The sequence below is a fragment of the Hyperolius riggenbachi genome, chromosome 3 (genome assembly GCF_040937935.1).
Source record: "Hyperolius riggenbachi isolate aHypRig1 chromosome 3, aHypRig1.pri, whole genome shotgun sequence".
Taxonomy (NCBI): Eukaryota; Metazoa; Chordata; class Amphibia; order Anura; family Hyperoliidae; genus Hyperolius; species Hyperolius riggenbachi.
Genome location: NC_090648.1, coordinates 466,747,467 through 466,765,438, shown reverse-complemented (window position 1 = coordinate 466,765,438; position 17,972 = coordinate 466,747,467). Strand labels below are relative to the sequence as shown.

The 17,972-nt window shown below is 46.7% G+C and overlaps 1 protein-coding gene across 7 annotated transcripts in view; it reads right to left on the bottom strand.

Annotated features, from left to right (window-relative positions):
- ABCC9 (ATP binding cassette subfamily C member 9) overlaps positions 1–17,972 on the bottom strand; it is a 195,735-nt gene that overhangs the window by 101,760 nt on the left and 76,003 nt on the right. For 5 of the 7 annotated variants that reach the window (XM_068277946.1, XM_068277948.1, XM_068277947.1 and 2 more), the window contains 5 exons: positions 14,503–14,611; positions 13,411–13,521; positions 12,313–12,385; positions 10,069–10,174; positions 6,463–6,501 (listed from right to left, as the gene is read on the bottom strand). In XM_068277946.1, coding sequence (XP_068134047.1) covers positions 6,463–6,501; positions 10,069–10,174; positions 12,313–12,385; positions 13,411–13,521; positions 14,503–14,611 — 438 coding nt within the window. The remainder of the gene's footprint in view (positions 1–6,462; positions 6,502–10,068; positions 10,175–12,312; positions 12,386–13,410; positions 13,522–14,502; positions 14,612–17,972) is intronic. The other 2 variants (XM_068277950.1, XM_068277953.1) reach the window with 1 other exon arrangement.

Genomic DNA, 17,972 nt, shown 5'->3' with positions numbered 1-17,972 from the left:
TCCGAGACTCAAAAACAACTATACAGATCAGGCTTGTTCCAAATGTGATGCAGACTCTACTGGAGGCAGATCAGTCTGTCAGCCATACAATTAGCATTTTATAAAGTGAATAAAGATGGCAGACTCTGTATATCTCTTGCTAGCAGTTACCTTTAAAGCAGGAGGTACAGCCAGAAAAAAAAAACATATACGGTATAAGTAGATAACCACTCGATCTACTTACATACCATACAGTATGTCTTGCACTGTCTACCTTTGATTTCAGTGAATTTTATATAGCAAATAAAGAGAAAACTGTTCCAGGCATTTTCCATTTTAATTCCTTCTTACTGAAGCCAATCCTGAAGTCATTTCCTCCCTTAGGCCCCCTGCACACTGCAAATCCGATTTGCGATTCTAATGTGCATTTACGATTTTCCCTGGATGCTATCAAAATAAGAAGAAAAACGCAGATAAAACGCAGCATGCAGTACTGATTCAAAATCACAAATTGGGTGTAAAATCATGTCAAAATCGCAAATCGGAATCGGAATTGCATGTAGTGTGCAAGAGGCCTTATTTTTTCCCCCTCCTAGAAACTGCACTGTCATATCTAGCTTGCTTTGTAAACACATGTAAGCACAGTATAGATGGTATTTAAGCAGCTCACTGAACTTCTCTTAGCCAATCAGTGAGGGGCAGGAATGTGGGAGGGGAGATAACACACTTCCTTCTCGTCGGCAATGTACCAAATAGAGCCAGGCTGACTGAGAAATGATATATTACAGCAACAACAAAAAACATTTCTCATTATATTGGAATGCTTGCAATGCAGGGTAAGGTTGCAGGCTGCATAATAAACACAGAGCAGTGGGTAAATGGAATTTGATTTTACGGCTGACAATCCTGCTTTAATTGCATCTGCCACACACATCCTTGTCTGGAGTTGTTCCTGTAAATGATGGGAGGGAAGGCTGCAGTTGGGTGGAACGGTATGGAAAAAATGACAGCAGAAGAGCTTCTTTCCAGGCTTCTGATGGTAAATGTTAGAAAAATACCACACTAAAATACAATGACATCTCTGATAAATGCCATCGATGGAGAGATATGTAATGAGACAAACGATCACCAGGCACGACGGCACAGACACCCGACTGCAGGATACTTCCCAGGACATGCTAATGGCAGGAAGTATCTGAGATTCCTACCATGCTAGAGGATCACAGCATAGAACACAAACACTATACCTTCCATCATCCTCAGGGGACGGGAACTCATCCTCCACACTGAAAGTCACCACAGAGGTACTTTAGTAACACATACTAGAATTATTCTTCAGGTTCAGTGTACCAAAGCAGTGGACGGAGCAGTAAATTGGAACTTCGTCCACCTACATACACCAGTGAACTACATTGTTATTTCTCTGGTTCAGTCTTGTCCTCCCTGCAACATTATCAAAACGTAGTAATCCGCACCACCTTCATACATGTATCTTCATTTATTGGTAAAAAAAGACAGACATATAAAAAGAACTGTAGGGCAAAACAGTCCGCTGTTTCGGGCTACCTGCCCATCTTCAAGTTGCCCAATTCTAATCAATTAGTGATGGGTCGTTCGCGAACGAGCCGGCTCTAAGAGCCGGCTCTTTGAAGTGAATCAGAGGAGCCGATGCTCACTCTGAGAAGAGCCGATACCTCAGCCGCCCCTTTTAGCTCTGCTTTGCTCCGTAATAAAGGGCGCTGAGGCATTCTGGGAGAAGTAGTCCTCCTCTTGCAGCTTGTAGGAGTGTTTGGGGCGGAGCAGAGCAGTAGCAAGACCAGTCAGAGAAGCAGTCTGGAGTTGTCATGGAGATGGGGCGGGGCTTTTAATCCGATTCTGAGTGGTGTCTAGTGATATTTAATGAAGAGCCGATTCAGAGCCGTAAGAGCCGGCTCTTTACTGGGAGCTGATTCAGAAGAGCCGATTCTCTGAAAAGAGCCGGAATTCCCATCACTATAATCAATACACACATCAGTACACACATATATATATACAAGATATCCTATCAAAGAAGGTATACAAATTAGAGGACCTGATGGGAGACTAGTCATTTACATAAACTAACTACACCTATAAGACAACCAAATGTGCTGATTGGCCATAGCTAAACATCAAAATCTTAGCACAATAAAGATATGATCATCGCAATCAACACCTCATATTAAGGTTAAATCTATAAGATCAAACATTCACCATCATTGTATTAAGTCAAAAGGCAACAACGGGTGTCAAAAAGAGATATGCATACTCACATGGGGGCCGGAAAACACTGTAAACAAACCCCAATGGCAAGGTGTGATGGGAAAAGACTGCCACCCAATCAGCAAGACCAAGGGCATGTATTCAATCCAAACATGGAGAAACGCCAACCTATCAGAATACCGCCGAAGAGACAGCAGTGACGTCAAATCTGACGTCAGTGAATGAAGGAACGCCGACCAATAGGAGATTGCGCATAAGGCGGAACTAACTCCCTGCAACATTATGCACAGCTGGAGGGATACACCACTGCCAATATACAGCTATGCAGACACATGTGTGACAGCAGCACAACTCTTATCTACCTAAGCAACGATCCATCTGTCATCCATCTTTCTCAGCTATTCAGCACTTCACCTCATCTTACACAGCCATCCAGCATGTCACCCTATCTCACACAACCATCCAGCACTTCACCCTGTCTTATGCTGGATACACACCATGCGTTTCCGCGTTCGATGCGTCTGTCGATACGCGTCGATTCGATTATTTCCGACATGTCTGATTCAAGCTTCAATGGATCGTTAGGTCGATTTGCCATACTTTACATGGCAATCGACCTAAAAATCATTGAAATTCGTTCGGAAATGCTCAGAAATAATCGAGTCGACGCGTATCGACGGACGCATTCGACGTGGAAACTCATGGTGTGTATCTAGCACTACACAGCCATCCAGCACTTCACTCCTTCTTACACAACCATCCAGCATATCACCCCATCTTACACAGACATCCAGCACTTTACCCCTCTTACACAGACATCCAGCACTTCACCCCATCTTACACAGTCATCCAGCACTTCACTCCTTCTTACACAGTCATCCAGCACTTCACCCTGTCTTACACAGACATCCAGCATGTCACCCCTCTTACACAGACATCCAGCACTTCACCCCATCTTACACAGTCATCCAGCACTTCACCCTGTCTTACACAGACATCCAGCATGTCACCCCTCTTACACAGACATCCAGCACTTCACCCCTCTTACACAGACATCCAGCACTTCACCCCCTCTTACACAGACATCCAGCACTTCACCCCATCTTACACAGTCATCCAGCACTTCACCCTGTCTTACACAGACATCCAGCACTTCACCCTGTCTTACACAGACATCCAGCACTTCACCCCTCTTACACAGACATCCAGCACTTCACCCCCTCTTACACAGACATCCAGCACTTCACCCCATCTTACACAGTCATCCAGCACTTCACCCTGTCTTACACAGACATCCAGCACTTCACCCTGTCTTACACAGACATCCAGCACTTCACCCCTCTTACACAGACATCCAGCACTTCACCCCATCTTACACAGACATCCAGCACTTCACCCTGTCTTACACAGACATCCAGCACTTCACCCCTCTTACACAGACATCCAGCACTTCACCCCATCTTACACAGTCATCCAGCACTTCACCCCATCTTACACAGTCATCCAGCACTTCACCCTGTCTTACACAGACATCCAGCACTTCAACCCTCTTACACAGTCATCCAGCACTTCACCCAATCTTACACAGTCATCCAGCACTTCACCCCATCTTACACAGTCATCCAGCACTTCACCGTCTTACACAGACATCCAGCACTTTACCCTGTCTTACACAGACATCCAGCACTTCACCCCTCTTACACAGACATCCAGCACTTCACCCCATCTTACACAGTCATCCAGCACTTCACCCTGTCTTACACAGACATCCAGCACTTCACCCCATCTTACACAGTCATCCAGCACTTCACCCCATCTTACACTGTCATCCAGCACTTCATCCCATCTTACACATTCATCTAGCACTTCACCCCTTCTTACACAGCCATCTAGCACGTCACCCCATCTTACACAGTCATCCAGCACTTCACCCTATCGCACACAGCCATCCAGCACTTCACCCCATCTTACACATTCATCCAGCACTTCACCCCATCTTATACAGCCATCCAGCACTTCACACTATCTCACACAGCCATTAAGCACTTCACCCCATCTTACACATTCATCCAACACTTCACCCCATCTTACACAGACATCCACCACTTCACTCCATCTTACACTGCCCATCGAGCACTTCATCCCATCTTACACAGCCATCCAGCACTTCACCTCTTCTTACACAGCCATCCAGTACTTCACTCATTCTTACCCAGCCATCCAGCACCTCGGCCATCTTACACAACCATCCAGCATGTCACCCCATCTTACACAGTCATCCAGCACTTCACCCCATCTCACACAGCCATCTAGCACTTCACCCCATCTTATACAGTCATCCAGCACTTCACCCTGTCTTACACAGACATGCAGCACTTCACCCTGTCTTACACAGCCATCCAGCACTTCACCCTGTCTTACACAGCCATCCAGCACTTCACCCAATCTTACATAGCCATCCAGCACTTCACCCTATCTTACACAGCCATCCAGCACTTCACCCCATCTTACACAGCCATCCAGCACCTCACCCTGTCTTACACAGCCATCCAGCACTTCACCCCATCTTACACAGTCATCCAGCACTTCACCCCGTATTACACAGCCATCCAGCACTTCACCCTGTCTTACACAGCCATCCAGCACTTCACCCAAGCTTACACAGACATCCAGCACTTCACCCTGTCTTACACAGACATCCAGCACTTCACCCCTCTTACACAGACATCCAGCACTTCACCCCATCTTACACAGTCATCCAGCACTTCACCCCATCTTACACAGTCATCCAGCACTTCACCCCATCTTACACTGTCATCCAGCACTTCATCCCATCTTACACATTCATCTAGCACTTCACCCCTTCTTACACAGCCATCCAGCACGTCACCCCATCTTACACAGTCATCCAGCACTTCACCCTATCGCACACAGCCATCCAGCACTTCACCCCATCTTACACATTCATCCAGCACTTCACCCCATCTTATACAGCCATCCAGCACTTCACACTATCTCACACAGCCATTAAGCACTTCACCCCATCTTACACATTCATCCAACACTTCACCCCATCTTACACAGACATCCACCACTTCACTCCATCTTACACTGCCCATCGAGCACTTCATCCCATCTTACACAGCCATCCAGCACTTCACCTCTTCTTACACAGCCATCCAGTACTTCACTCATTCTTACCCAGCCATACAGCACCTCGCCCATCTTACACAACCATCCAGCATGTCACCCCATCTTACACAGTCATCCAGCACTTCACCCTGTCTTACACAGACATCCAGCACTTCACCCCATCTTACACAGCCATCCAGCACGTCACCCCATCTTACACAGTCATCCAGTACTTCACCCTATCGCACACAGCCATCCAGCACTTCACCCCATCTTACACATTCATCCAGCACTTCACCCCTCTTACACAGACATCCAGCACTACACCCCATCTTACACAGTCATCCAGCACTTCACCCCATCTTACACATTCATCCAGCACTTCACCCCATCTTACACAGTCATCCAGCAGTTCACCAAGTCTTACACAGCCATCCAGCACTTCACCCCATCTTACACAGTCATCAGCATCTCACCCCGTCTTACACAGCCATCCAGCACTTCACCCCATCTTACACAGTCATCCAGCACTTCACCCCGTATTACACAGCCATCCAGCACTTCACCCTGTCTTACACAGCCATCCAGCACTTCACCCAAGCTTACACAGCCATCCAGCACTTCACCCAAGCTTACACAGTCATCCAGCACCTCACCCCGTCTTACACAGCCATCCAGCACTTCACCCCGTATTACACAGCCATCCAGCACTTCACCCCGTATTACACAGCCATCCAGCACTTCACCCAATCTTACACAGCCATCCAGCACTTCACCCAAACTTACACAGCCATCCAGCACTTCACTCAATCTTAGAAAGCCATCCATTACTTCACATATTTTACATAGCCCTCCACAACTTCATCCCATCCTACACACAAAGAAAACGTTTTGGTAAAAACAAAACACAACGTTTTTTTCCGGGCTGCAAATGGTAAATGTTAGAAAAATACCACAGTAAAATACAATGACATCTCTGATAAATGTGATTAATGTCATAAGACACAGTCATCCAACTTCAGGATACTTCCCCCCCACATGCCTTTGGCAGGAAGCATCTGTAATTTCTACCATGTTAGAGGATCACAGCATAGACAGCAAGCACTATACCTCTCATCATCCTCAGGGGACAGGAACACATCTTCCGCACTGAAAGTCACCACAGAGGTACTTTAGTAACACATACAGTATTCATCCTTAAGGTTGAGGCTGCCGAAGGCGAAGGATTGAGAGCTACAGCTAAATATGCAGGTGAACTAAAACTGATTTATTTGTCAACATTGTTATTTTTTACAGTCAATCTAGTGATACACACCCCTGAATCATTATACACAAGTGGAGGCAGATACTACTGCTCAGCCAGGTCCAGCAGAAACTTACAAAAACATACTCATCCAGCACTTAGCTAATTTTTACATAGCCACCCACCTCCTAACTCCTCCCTACATGGCCATCCTCCACTTCCCTCCTTCCTGCACAGCCATCCATCATTTCCCTCCCTCTTCCTCAGCCATCCACCACTTCCCTCCCTCCTACACAGCCATCCACCACTTCCCTCTTTCCTGCACAGCCATCCCACCACTTCCTCCCTCCTACACAGCCATCTACCACTTCCTCCCTCCTACAAGGCCACCCACCACTTCCCTCTTTCCTGCACAGCCATCCACCACTTCCTCCTTCCTACACAGCCATCCACCACTTCCTCCCTCCTACAAGGCCACCCACCACTTCCCTCTTTCCTGCACAGCCATCCACCACTTCCTCCCTCCTACACAGCCATCCACCACTTCCTCCCTCCTACAAGGCCACCCACCACTTCCCTCTTTCCTGCACAGCCATCCACCACTTCCCTTCCTCCTACACAGCCATCCACCACTTCCCTCCTTCCTACACAGCCATCCACCACTTCCCACTTTCCTGCACAGCCATCCCACCACTTCCTCCCTCCTACACAGCCATCCACCACTTCCTCCCTCCTACAAGGCCACCCACCACTTCCCTCTTTCCTGCACAGCCATCCACCACTTCCTCCCTCCTACACAGCCATCCACCACTTCCTCCCTCCTACAAAGCCACCCACCACTTCCCTCTTTCCTGCACAGCCATCCACCACTTGCCTCCCTACTACACAGCAGAGCTATCTACCACTTCCCTCCTTTCTGCTCAGCCATCCACCACTTCGCTCTTTCCTGCACAGCCATCCACCACTTGCCTCCCTACTACACAGCCATCCACCACTTGCCTCCCTACTACACAGCCATTCACCACTTCCCTCCCTACTACACAGCCATCCACCACTTGCCTCCCTACTACACAGCCATTCACCACTTGCCTCCCTACTACACAGCCATTCACCACTTGCCTCCCTACTACACAGCCATTCACCACTTCCCTCCCTACTACACAGCCATCCACCACTTGCCTCCCTACTACACAGCCATTCACCACTTGCCTCCCTACTACACAGCCATTCACCACTTGCCTCCCTACTACACAGCCATTCACCACTTCCCTCCCTACTACACAGCCATCCACCACTTGCCTCCCTCCCTACTACACAGCCATTCACCACTTAACTCCCTTCTTCACAGCCATCTACCACTTCCTTCCTTCCTACACACCCATCAACCACTTCCCTCCTCCTTCCACAGCCATTCCCCACTCCCCTCCTTCCTACACAGCCACCCACCACCTAACTCCCTTCTTCACAGCCATCCACCACTTCCCTCCTTCCTACACAGCCATCTACCACCTTACTCTCTCCTACACAGCCATTCACCACTTCCCTCTTTTCTACATAGCCACCTACCACCTAACTCCTGCCTACATGGCCATCCATTGGCTTACTCCTAAACAGTCAGCCAACGCTTTTCCCCTTTCTACACAACCACCCGGGTACCCTAACACAGGAAAAATGAATAATGTATACTCCACCCACCCGGCAATTGGGGGGCTACAAAAACATCTCTGGAGACCTATGGCTGTGATTAATTTAGGCCTTGTGTTTTCTAATTTATAGGGGTGGTGGTCTGTCCAACATGTGGGGCACTTGAAGAAGGGCTATTGCTCAAAACGTTTGCCTGTTCCACTGACTGTGATTTCTGTTTTATGGCGGCTTACACGAGATACTTCCATTAATGAAGTTCCTGTGTGTTCTTACCTCAGTTCACATGAGCTTAATATGCTAATTACATGACATCACACCACACCCAACATGACATAACATGACATCACATGTTGGGCGAACACCTGGATGTTCGGGTTCGGGAAAGTTCGCCGAACATGGCCGCAATGTTCGGCATGTTCGGGCCGAACCCCGAACTCCCCGAACATCCCGCTTTTGGGGGCCCTATGGGGTCGCAGGCATAAGGGGGGAGCATGCCCCGATCGCGGGGGGGGTCGGAAATTCCCCCCACCCCCTCCGCTAGCGCTCCCCCCTCTGCCCGCTTCCCCATTCAAAAGTTAGGAAGTGAAACTGTACCTGTGCGGCCGGTAGTGGGTGACTGGCAGTGGGCGGCACTATGGAGAGACTGAGGAGGAGGAGGAGTCCGGAGAGTGACGCGTTGAGGGAGGCCGGGCAGTGGGCGGATCAGCAGTAGTACCGTACTACTGCTGATCCGCCCACTGCCCGGCCTCCCTCAACGCGTCACTCTCCGGACTCCTCCTCCTCCTCAGTCTCTCCATAGTGCCGCCCACTGCCAGTCACCCACTACCGGCCGCACAGGTACAGTTTCACTTCCTAACTTTTGAATGGGGAAGCGGGCAGAGGGGGGAGCGCTAGCGGAGGGGGTGGGGGGAATTTCCGACCCCCCCCGCGATCGGGGCATGCTCCCCCCTTATGCCTGCGACCCCATAGGGGGCCAGTATTCGGGCGAACAGGGCCCTGTTCGTGCCGAACAGGGGCCCTGTTCGGCCAGGCAATGAGCCGTTCGGGCGAACCCGAACAGTTTGGCCGAACACCACCAGGTGTTCGGCCGAACGCGAACATTACCCGAACAGGGTGATGTTCTGCAGAACCCGAACAGTGGCGAACACTACTCTGTAAGAAACAAGGATAAAAGTTGGTGCTGTAAAACTTAGTGTACTAAAGTTTAACATGTGTTCTGCAAACAAGCTTGAGGAATGGTGTAACGTGTGTTGTGTTATGTTATTTGCAAGTGTTCCTTGTGGGGCTTAAAGTCTCCCACACACTGGTCCACCACCGGTAAGCTTTTCCTATAGGAGGAGTAAAGTTAGGACTCTTCAAATAGGAGGCGTAGCTCTGCTGGGCCAGACTCTGTGCTCTTCCTAAAAAAGGGGTAACTTTGCAAATTAGAAAATTGTCCTCTTTCCATGCTACAAAAGGGGGAACTTTGCAGGTTAGGACATTGTAATCGTTGTAGAGGAATGGGGTCCCTCAACATCAATTATCAGCAATTATCAGCAATACACACCTACTACCCTTTAAGTTGAACATACAATATCTGTAAAATTAAACCTATAGTGCTAATGTGATGTAATTAATGAATGAATGTTAAGTGTATCTACAGGAAAATCTAACTTCGGCTAACAAACCAAGTACATGAAGTAAACACGATCTCACTGGGCTTTCCTACACCTCAACTGCACTGGTGAGGAAGCAGTTTGTTTAGCGATGATACATTTTAAAAATTACAGGAAGAAAATTCCAGAGAACCGACTAAGATATGTGAGAACAGTTATTGGTGATTCACCTACTTGTTCCAGCAGACTCTCCCCTCCAGTGCCTGCATCTCCCCAAGAATCGCCAGAAGGAGGGAGGATTTCCCACAGCCCACCTGACCCACCACCATGGTCAGCTGACCTGAAGAAACATGATGTGAACAAGCATGAGACCACAGTATACAGTGAGCTGCCCCATACACACTCTTTACCTGGAGCTGAGCTGTTTTTCCTGAGGTACCCAGTCTCTCGGTGACCTACAAGCCCCTGACTGCAGGAGTCAGTTTTTAATGGCATACCCATCCCAAAAGAATGTAGCACTGATTAAATGATTCAGCTTATAGGACCTAACTTTTATCCTGGCATTCATTGCCTCCACCTGGACACCTGCTAGGTGGAATCCATGGGATCAGTTAAAAATGGCGCCAGAGCCTACAGTGTAAAAATGGCGCCACATTAATTTGCATTATAAAACGATATTTATCGTTTTATGAGTTAAAAATAGCGCCGCACTAAAAACGATATTTATCATTTTATGACTTCCATAAAACTATAAATATCGTTTTGAAATGTGTTGAATATGGGTTTTGCTGTGTGTGTGTGTGTATATATATATGTATGTGTGTGTTTGTGTGTATATATATGTGTGTGTGTGTGTGTGTATATATGTGTGTGTGTGTGTGTATGTGTGTATATATGTGTGTGTGTGTGTGTGTGTGTGTATGTGTGTGTGTGTGTTTGTATAGGGGTGTGTGTGTGTATAGGTGTGTGTGTGTGTGTGTGTGTGTATATATATATGTGTGTGTGTGTGTATATATGTGTGTGGGTGTATACACACACATATATTATATATATATATATATATATATATATATATATATATATATATATGTATGTATGTATATATATACACACACACACACACACACACACACACACACACACCTATCCAGAAAAGGAACTTTAAACTCTCAAAAATGAGAAATATCGTTTTTCGTAAAAACGATAAATATTGTTTTTCGTAAAAACAATAAATACCGTTTTTTCGAAAAACCGATAAATATCGTTTTAAAAAAAATATCGTGCGTAACCAGGCGCCATTATTTGGCTGACGCCATTTTTAACTGGACGCGGAATCCATATATCTGCTGATATCCTCATCATCTGGGAACTGGAAAATGTGGCCACTTGTTCCTTGGTTTAAAGTAAATCCAAAGCAAACCTAATGTAAAAGAACAGATCCTCCAGAGACTTCCCCTGTCCTCCTGGAGACCACTGCGGTTGCCCAGGAGTCTCTTGAAGTTTGCAACTGCCCTACTCTTCTTCATGCACGAGAGCAGCCATGCTGCACTCGCACAAATATGGCTGCGTCTGCACAGTAGCACAGAGCCAGTCATGCATGAAAAAGAGCGTGGTTGCAATCACAAATCCGACAAGCTCTTGTCAGATTTTCTTCAGTGGTCCAAGCGTGACAATGGTGGGGGCCAGGAGGGCCGCATGGGTAGCCTCTGCTGGATCCAAAGGCTTCCATCTTCTTTGGTAAGTATCAGTTTTTAGATTTGCCTTGGGTACACTTTAAAGAAAACCTGTAATTAAAAAACACCACCTGGGAGGTAGAAATAAGGCTTCCCCATCCTTCTATGTTCCTCCATTGCGGTGCTTGAAGCCCCTGAACACCGAGGAGGTTAATATTTACCTTACCTTGCTCCGACACAGAGGCAGTAGTGGTTATCCGTTTGAGCTCAGGCGGTAATAGTGGATTCCGATCAGGTCCACTCTACTGCGCAGGCGAGTGGATGCACAGCCTCAGCTATTTCTACCTGACCCCGATTGGGGAAACCTATGCCTGGCTACCTAAAGTGGGGGCACCGATACCTGGCTACCTATACTTGAGGCACCTATACCTGGCTACCTACACTTGAGGCACCTATACTGTGGGCACCTATACCTGGCTACCTATACTTGAGGCACCTATACCTGGCTATCTACACTTGAGGCACCTATACTGGGGGCACCTATACCTGGCTACCTATTCTGGAGGCACCTATACCTGGCTACCTATACTTGAGGCGCCTATACTGGGGACACCTATATGTGGCTACAAATACTAGGACACCTATACCTGGCTAACCTATACTGGAGGTACCTATACCTGGCTTCCTATACAGGGGGCACCTATACCTGTCTACCTACCTACCTATACTGAGGGTGTTTTATATTCGGTCACACCACGGCTATAATGTGTGGTGCACATTGTTGGGTGGTGTAGGAGTCTCTTACCTGTTGGTATACAGATGTCTATATTAGATAATGTGGCCAATCCTGTTCCCCAGGAGAAATATCCACTAATCACCTTGACAAGTGAAATAAAAATAAAAGGTAATTTAACACTTAAAAGAATATGATGGGCAGAATATACAATTGTATCACACTTTACTGTATATGAGAAGATAATGCTGGACACACTGCAGACAAGTATGGAAACCCATAGCAACCAATCTTAAAACTCCAGCCATCAGCTCACAGAATGATACAGGTTATTGCACTCCAGTCATAATGACACAATAACCATTTGCATCTAATTTTTTTCTACACATAACTTCAGTGTGTTCACAAAATATAGTGTGGGTGGGTAGTGCTGTGTTAATGTGTGATACAGTCAGTTGGAGGGGGTGCAGACTGTAGGCATGAGGGGAAGAGTCATTGGGGTGTAATAAAGGATGGGTGGTGCAGTCTGCAGGCATGATGGGGAGGGACAGTAAGGGGTAATAGAGGATGGGTGATGCAGTTTGCAGGCATGATGGGAAGGGACAGTGAGGTGCAATGGAGGATGCGTGGTGCAGTCTGTAGACTTGGAGGAAGGGACAATGGGGTGCCGTTGAGGATGGGTGTTGCAGTCAGTAAGGGGGGGGGAGGACGACAGTGGGGTACAATGGAGAATGGGTAGTGCAATCAGTTTGGGGGGCAGTGGGTGCAATGGAGGATTGGTGGTGCAGATAGAGGGGGAGGAGGGGGGTCCAGTGAAGTGCAATGGAGCATGTACTGTATGTGTATTCGGAAAGGGTGGCAGTGGGACACAGAAAGGACAGTTCAGAACAGTGTATGATGGGTGGTGGATGATGAGTGGTTTAGCAGAGGAGGCGGGTGCAATGAAATGCAGTGGATGATGGATGGTGCAGTGGGAGATGGGTGATACAGTCAGAGGGGGGGAGGGGTGCAGAGGACAACGGGTGGTACAGAAGTGGGAGAATGGTGCAATGGAGAATAGGTGGTGAAGTGGGTGTGGCTAGTACACACACTGGAGGGATAAAGTGCAATGGGGATGGTTAGGTGGCACAGTGCAGGATGGGACCAAACAAGGTATGAGCTACTAGGAACCTTGATTGCAGCTTCCTCGCCGTCCGAGGGACGCATCTGTCTCCGTGGGGACTGTTCATACCTATCCATCTGGTGCCGCAGTGGCTGCTTCCGGTTTATGGCTCGTGAGTGCTGAAAAGTGAAGAGCAGCTGTCAGTCCAGATATTGTGCAGCAAGTAAAGAATCAACCAATGGGTTTAACAAACAATCCACAACGATTTTCATGCTGTTTAAAAGGCCGTCATAACGGAGCACTTTGGCAAATAATCGTTCATAGTCAACAGTATGTACAAAGCTATGAATGATTATTAAACAATGTTTCTGCTAAGTCTACGGCACCCAGCCTAGATCCACCATCATTTAAAGGACGACTTTCACAAGAAATGGTAAAATTTAAAATACAAGTAAATGCATAAATATACTGTAAAAATGGTAGGTATCTTCCAGAGTAAAATGAGCCATAAATTACTTTTCTCCTATGTTGCTGTCACTTACAGTAGCTAGTAGAATTCTGACAGAAAAAAACGGGTTTTGGATTAGCCCATCTCCCCATGGGGGATTCTCAGGGTGTTCTTTATTTTCAAATGTTCTTAGTGAATGCCAGTTGCCCCGTCCAACTGGCAAAAAAAGTGTGCAGCAAGCAGGGAGGCAGGCCAATATCTTTGTATAAATCCTTTTCAGGGAGTGTCTTTATAAAGATGAAAGGCCATGCTGAGAAACCCCCATGAAGAGATGGACTAGCCCAAAACCTGTCGGTTCTGTCAGATTTCTACTACCTACTGTGAGCGACAGCAACATAGGCTTATTTTACTCTGGAAAAAACACACTTCTTGTTTTGTATGTGTTTACATGTATTTAACATTTTACCATTTTTTGAGATGGTGGTCCTGTAACGATATGATAATTTAGCCATTTAAGAACGTTCACATCATATATCTTGAAAGGTAGATCATAGAACGATTGTTCATTATTATTAATCGTTTCACACAATCTATATTTCAGTGTGTATGTAGCTGCCTTAACATGTGGCAGAAAATGTCATATCTATATAAAACCGACACTAATAAAACATTATGGTATGGATACAATTATTGTCACATCAGCGGGACGTACAATTCCCGGGTGTTTCCGGCAGGCGTCGAACATGCTGCTGGAATCGCCGTTCCTCATGCTGTCGTCGCGGATCTCGTCACTGGTGAAGAACTCGTTCAGCTTCTGAACACTTGAGATGAAGAGAAAGACGGAGGGGGAATTAGACATCTGCTCCTACTAAAAATAGCTGAAAACAACCTGATCCGACAAATTGAAAATGCAGATAAGATAGTTAGATAGTTATGACAATCACTAAAGGCCAACCGCACCCAGAACTGGCACTTCAAGACAGAACAACACATAGACAAGAACTTCACATAAAGTAAGCTGGTATTATAACTGTTAGCAGCAGCACGGATGTTCTATCGACAGAGTGAAAATACTTTGAAAGGATTGTTTTGATTGGCTCTTATACTACATGAAACAAACAAGATCACAAGACAAGACAAATAACATTTATATCACGCTTTTCTCCTGGTGGACTCAAAGCGCCAGAGCTGCAGCCACTAGGAGCACTCTATAGGCAGTAGCAGTGTTAGGGAGACTTGCCTAAGGTCTCCTACTGAATAGGTGCTGGCTTACTGAACAGGAAGGGCTGATGTTTGAACCCTGGTCTCCTGTGTCAAAAACACCTTATCTTTCTGTTTAAGATTTACAATCCATTGGGAGAGAGAAGGAATAGCTCAAGTCATTAACAGAGTCTGACCAGCAATACATTGTTTAGCCCAGCTTGAGTTGTAAAGTGGAAATCATTTTGTCAAAATGTTTACCTTACTGGATCAGAAATTGTGTCTACAACCAGAGTCACAGACTGCCCAGCAAGCACATGGTGATCCATGTTTCCCTACACCCCTGGCATTAAACTGAAGCTTGTATGTTCAGGAGATAGCACTGTCTCATCGCACACCAAGAAGAAAGGAAAATACACAGAGCTCTGGAATTCTGACTGTGTGTGCAGCAAAGCCGGGGCGGCTTCGGAGAAGGAGAAATGATTTATTTTGACATGCAGCCTCTTATCTCTTTCAGGTCCTGCTGCTCTTTTATCCTTGGGATTTTTTTTAGCGCCCTAGGCCATGGCCTTTGTGGCCTTTCCAGAAAACCGGCCCTGCCTAAGCATAGTGGAGCTTGAAACAAGTTGATGTTCCTGTAAACAGGAATCGAGTCTGAGGAAGGCTTCTTAGCCAAAAGCTTACTCCTTTAGCCAATAAATGGTATCATCCTGATTCCAAACTTCTTTCTTTTACTGGTAGTTAACATGGTACAGCACTCCACTGCTGCTACTATGCTGATCAAATACACACTGATATTTATCTTCACGTGGCATGTTCCTGCTATACAAATAAACAGGCATGTGGGGTCAATCTGCAGGTGAACTGCAATAAAACTATTGCCAAATTGACAATAAACTCAACAGGAACACTAACCCCATCCTTCTAAGGCTTGAAGCCAAGAAGGCTTTTGACTGCCTTCATGTTTGCAACTTTACAAACCATGGGGTTTTTCAGGTCCTATAGTGACAGCTATCTTGCAACTTTACAAACCATGGGGTTTTTCAGGTCCTATAGTGACAGCTATCTCATAACTACATAGTAACTCTAAGGTGGCCCTGAAGATCTGAATGCCTTTTTCACCATCTCTAATGGTAAGGGTGCCCTTTAACCCCACTTTTGTTTGTAGTCTCTACTTTGGCATCAAGCTTCAGGAGGACCAGAAATATTTAGGGCAGGGGCGTAGCAATAGGGGTTGCAGAGGTTGCGACCGCATCGGGGCCCTTGGGCCAGAGGGGCCCGAGGGGCTCTCCCTCAACTACAGTATTAGCTCTCTATTGGTCCTGTGCTCATAATAATCACTTCTATAGATACTTTGAATAGTGGTAATCATTAACAAACTGTTCCCCATCCCCTTCTTGCACCTCTGACACTGTAGTTGCCATTGGCAGGTTTTGGTGCGCCGTATATAGAGTGCTTGGGGGGCCCCATTGTAAACCTTGCATCAGGGCCCGCAGCTCCTTAGCTACGCCACTGATTCAGGGAATATCTATAGGAAAGGAAGAGTATAATTTTTCACTTTTCCCAGATGATGTTTTCCTAACAGTTACTTTCCCATCTACTTCCTTATTTAATCTTTCTAAAGCTGCGTACACAGCTTTGACAGATGCTGCCCGTCAGCAATCGGGGCCTGATCGCCTTGGGCGACATCGACGAGCAGAGCATGCGCGATGTCACGCGTTGGGCAGAGGGAGTGATGCAAAAAATGGGATCAGCGAGGGGGGTGGTTGGCGTCGCTGGGGCTGAGTAGATCCGCCTGGTGGATCGCTCCCGGGTTGGGGGTCAGCGGCTGATGCACAGACGCCTGATTTCAGCTGAGGCTATGGTTATCGGCCACCTCAGCTGACTTAAAGAGAAACCGTAACCAAGAATTGAACTTCATCCCAATCAGTAGCTGATACCCCCTTTTACATGAGAAATCTATTCCTTTTCACAAACGGATCATCAGGGGGCTCTGTATGGATGATATTGTGGTGAAACCCTTCCCACGGGAAACTGTGAGGACAATGGTCCTGGCAGTTTCCTGTCTGTGAACCTCGTTGCATTGCGGGAAATAGCTGTTTACAGCTGTTTCCAACTGCCAAAAAAACCAAGCAGCAGCTACTTCCACTGACATCACCTGCCAGCAGTAAAAATTTCACCATGTGATGTCAGAATGTAAATCAGGGAGTGGCAAGATTTTACAATAGGCAAAACTAACTAAATAATTTATACTTAATTATTGTAAAAATGCACTTTTGTAAAAGAAGCACTTTTTTATTACATTATTTTCACTGGAGTTCCTCTTTAAGTCTGGCATGTGTACGATGGCTATGGTGGTTTTTCTGATTTCAAAGTAAATGAAGACAAACCAATATTTGCACTACTGATTTTAGCCCTGTTTTTTAGTCTTCACTTGCCAGATCATTATCACTCAGCAGGGGCTGGATGCGGCGGGGGTTAATTACCCATAATGGCGCCATCCGCCCTGCGCATCAACGAGATTGCAAGCCTCCTATTAGTCACGTTGGAAGCCTCGCTATGGCGCACTTCCTCCTTCAAGTCAGAAGCAGGAAGTGCGCCATAGCGAGGCTTGCAACTAGACTAATTGGACGCTTGCAATCTCGTTGACATGCAGGGTGGACAGCGGCATTATGGGTAATTAACCCCCGCCGCATCCAGCCCCACACCTGCAGCAATTAACCCTTATTTGAATCATGAGTAATCAGTTGATATTACTGGTGATTAACCTCGGTGAGCATCCCTGATTATCAGCACTATAACTCACTCTGAGAACAGCTTAGTCCGGAGTCATTTCTTAATATAACCAAACCATACATCTAACAATGGGCAGATCTAATCTGAGCAGAGAGAGATCTGTCAGCTGCCCATACACTGCAGGCCGACTCCCGATCGATTTCAGCGTGAAATCTCTTGGGAATCAGCCTTGGGAAGCCGCATTTG